Below are 3,664 nucleotides of genomic sequence, written 5' to 3'. Positions count from 1 at the left end.
ATAAATATGTAAAACCAAAAGATAAAACGGCAAAGAGAAACACACAGAAAAATAATAATAATAATAATAAAATGATAATGCACCCGAATGACATCCTCCACAAAGTATGTATACATATATATATACTTTTTTGTTGAGAAGGCTCCTACTTTTTTGCTGTCATCGTCTGGGAAGGTGTAAAATTATTTGTCATGGGCGTCCATCAAACAATCACGGAGAAGATACACGCCAAAAAAAAAAAAAAAAAGGAAAAAAACAGCATAAAAATGATCAGCCATCATCCGAATGCATCTGTCTCATACCGCGCCAATTTTGCTGTCTGATGCATTGACCCTCGTAGGCCGAGACACCAGCAGGAGTTCGGCACTGATAGGTTGCCGTGACGGGACGGCAGAGCTCCGCATTCACCGTGAAGGATGACATGTCTTGAAAGACGCGACAGGATGGGTCCAAGTGGCGGAAGTGTACCTGGGCATCATCCCCCCCAATCACCGTTTCGCATAGAAAGGAAAGAACAAACGGTGTTTCTTCCCGATCACTGAAATGGTACACACGTGGGATCACGTAATACGGGCTGTGCTCGGGTTCAAAGATGCACCGCACAGACACGTCTCGTGCCGCGGTGTACGTAAAACCGTCGCTCGGAGACTCAATGTCACCGGAGCTCGTGCACGCAAGAGACTCCATATTCGATGCGGCCATGTGACGCGAGACAAAAAGAAGCATCGCATCATATCTAAATTTCCTCGCACTTCCAAGACGCCTCAGCCTACTTTCCTGCGAAATCGTCAGAATACACTCCGCCTTCTGCTCAACCCGGACCTCAAGAACAACGGTGGGAATACATTGACAGAAACGGCCTCGGATGCGGTACTCTTTCCAGTTCCAAAGGGTGTAGCAGACACCACCGCCCTCAAATGAACGGAAAGCCTCCGACCATTCCAACCACATGGTTCCCAACTCCTTTTGTTTCAACGCGTTCCCATCACCACCCCCGCGGCCATCTTCACCCTTTGACTGAAAAATGACGCTGCTGGCTCCCATGGTTGTACTATTCTCTGGTTGCTCAAACCACTTGGAACGTTTCCACCCAAACGGCCTGTGTGTTCTTCCAGCTGCACTCCACGTCCACGGATTCTTCAATCGCACCAAGCGGAGATCCAAATCCTCACAGTAGAGAGTCTCTGTGATAAAGTAAACATGGCCAGGCAAAAAGAAAGAAACCCCCTCACCAGAACCCACAAAATGCGTAGATGGGCAACTTGAATTATCCATCAAAGGTGCAGAGCTGGGTTTCAAGAATGAAGGAGTGTATACCATAATAAGGAATTGACGTCTGGCGCAACTATGAATATATTTGTAGAGATTCTTTGCGGCTTCAGGGTCGTTTGCGGCTTCTGACCATAAAACATCTAAATTACGACACGGGAAGCCAGTAAAGTCCGTCAAGACCTCAAGTGCGTCGGCAGCGCACAATGCTGCATATGACCCAAGAGCTTTGGCGTACGCCTTCTCCAAGAAAGATACCCACAAACGACGTGGGTCAACCGCACACCTCGCAAACAATGGTGCCTTGAGCGATGCTGGAAAGTAATCATCCAACAGTAGTGTTGTCCACCAACCTCCCACACAAAGAGTGACACGGTATGCACCGACCTCACGCTCGCGTTTTCCAATCGCTGAGCTTACTGGGTGTCGAAACATCCAACGGACATGAAAAGGAAACATGGCAACGGCTGCAATACCTCCAATAACAGTGTGGTCCCCTAAAGAGCCTTGGCGTACCAAATGAGATGAGATATCTCTTCTAAAAAGGCGGGCTTGTCCCACCTCTGTGAGCATCAAATAGTCCACAGGTCGTCGCCACGTCAGAAAAGAGAATGTCGCCGTGTCAACACCTGGACGACACAAGGAGTTGGCAGATGGACGGAACTCAAGATCCGTAAACCTAAGACCGTTATGAAGACAGCATTTTAAAAGGGATTTCTGGTCTCCGGCGCGGCTCCACTGCCCTAATTTTGACCGAACATTGTTGATACTCACATCAATGTCATGCATGTTACGTTTCACAGAAGGCGCAACAAAGTCTTTTGGCGGTGCAACGCCCTTCGCCCAAACTCTCGGAAGATCTCTTACAGTCTTCATTAAAAAGCAAGTTGCCTCCGGTGGAATTGCCAGTGTAAGCTCCGTCTCGCCATTCCCCATCTGTGTCTGAACGACCTTCTCGTCGATCGCCTCATCTCCCCACAACCGGCACTGCACCCGCACCACCATGACATACTGCAACGTGTCATTAAAAAAAAAGAATTCACCATTCTCTCTCAAAATCTTGTACAACATGCCGGAGCTGAACACCGAAGTGCTCTTCCCTTGAACGGAAGGGTTGGCAAATGTGTACTTCCTGTGTGGATCTTTCTTGGGGTACGCAGACTCCCTGATGTTGTCGTCGTCAAACTCATCATCCTCAGTATCATGACGATCAAAGTCCTCTATAGAACTCATCCTCTTATCGTCTCCTTCTTCATCCCCATCCGTCACTGCAGCTCGCCGAGCATTTTTTTCTCCTGGGTTTTCTTCCATCTCTTTAGCAAGCTTGTCACAGAGGACAACAAAGGCATGTCGCTGCGGGTCACTGTTGTTTCGCAAAAAGTGCTCGCGAATAAGATGAAGCACCTCTGGGTCAGATGTACGCTTCACCAGTTGGCTTAGCTGTTCAAAAGAGTCAGAATTCTTCGGCAATTCCGTACGAGTATCGTTGTCACTGGTTAAGGCCGTGTGTAATGGTCCACATTCCCGTTTTTCTGTGCCGTCGCCTCCCATCGTCTCGGAGTTGAGTCGGCTCCCCTCACCTAAGGCGTTGCTGGTTGCAAATGAAAAAAGTGAGCCATTAAACTGAGATTTCCCCGTTTCAGCGGTAGCTGTATCCGTGGATTCTGCCCGCTGCGCCCAACACAAATCAAAAGGGCTAATTGCCGTTGAATGATCTCTACTCGTCTTTTCCAACAAAGACACAGAGAATTGGAGATCGCTGTCGGTCTCCGATGGCAAGATGGGTTGTGCCTCAGTCCCCTTTGTGGCTGTGAAACATTCGGAGGCCTTCAGTGTTTTACTAGGTGATGTTTCCACTAACGGCGGTAGACTCACGCTGCTGGTTTTGTCGCTCATTTCTAAAGGTTCCACGGCAGAAAACAAGGTCGTAGTACAGCGCCTTGCTGATCGACGCGGCAGAGAACCTCTTCCCGATCGCCGATGCACAACGAAACGAAGGTGCTTGTTTACATCATTCCCCGAATTGCTGTTTTTTTCAGCAATAGAAGAGAGGGACGATGGTTCCTGGTGCTGGGAAAGGTCTGATACAGGAAAAGAGTGGGCCTCCCAAGACTCCCTCATATCTTCTTCTGTTGGCTCTTCTGACGATGGTGCCTTTAAATTCCTTTCATTCTCCAGCACAGGACTGAACAACAGCCTCGATACGGGTCCAGAATCCTCCAGTCTGTTCCTCATCCTTGTTGACGGTGGCTCCTTCACAATCCGTGACTGCAGCGGCACTTCCGTCTGTACTACTCGCGGAGCCCGCATCCGATTGCGAGTGGATCTCCCTCCTGAGAGGCGCGTGAGGGAGAAGGCCGGTCCTCTTTCCGTGGGTGTGAAAGACTCCGTCGGA

General features: G+C 49.2%; 1 protein-coding gene across 1 annotated transcript, besides 4 other annotated features; it reads right to left on the bottom strand.

Annotated features, from left to right (window-relative positions):
• Positions 1–7: part of a microsatellite that runs on past the window's edge.
• Positions 1–3,664: part of a sequence feature (heterozygous, non-Esmeraldo-like haplotype) that runs on past both edges of the window.
• Positions 51–79: a microsatellite.
• Positions 231–256: a microsatellite.
• Positions 271–2,502, bottom strand: Tc00.1047053509237.140 (calpain-like cysteine peptidase, putative; the record flags this gene model as incomplete). The annotated part of the gene is made up of 1 exon (XM_809547.1): positions 271–2,502. One exon carries the CDS (start codon positions 2,500–2,502, stop codon positions 271–273), a length of 2,232 nt encoding a protein of 743 aa, XP_814640.1.

Source organism: Trypanosoma cruzi, genomic scaffold (assembly GCF_000209065.1).
Source record: "Trypanosoma cruzi strain CL Brener 1047053517185 genomic scaffold, whole genome shotgun sequence".
Lineage (NCBI taxonomy): Eukaryota > Euglenozoa > Kinetoplastea > Trypanosomatida > Trypanosomatidae > Trypanosoma > Trypanosoma cruzi.
Note: the sequence above shows the minus strand (reverse complement) of the source record. Positions and strands in the feature narration are given on the sequence as shown.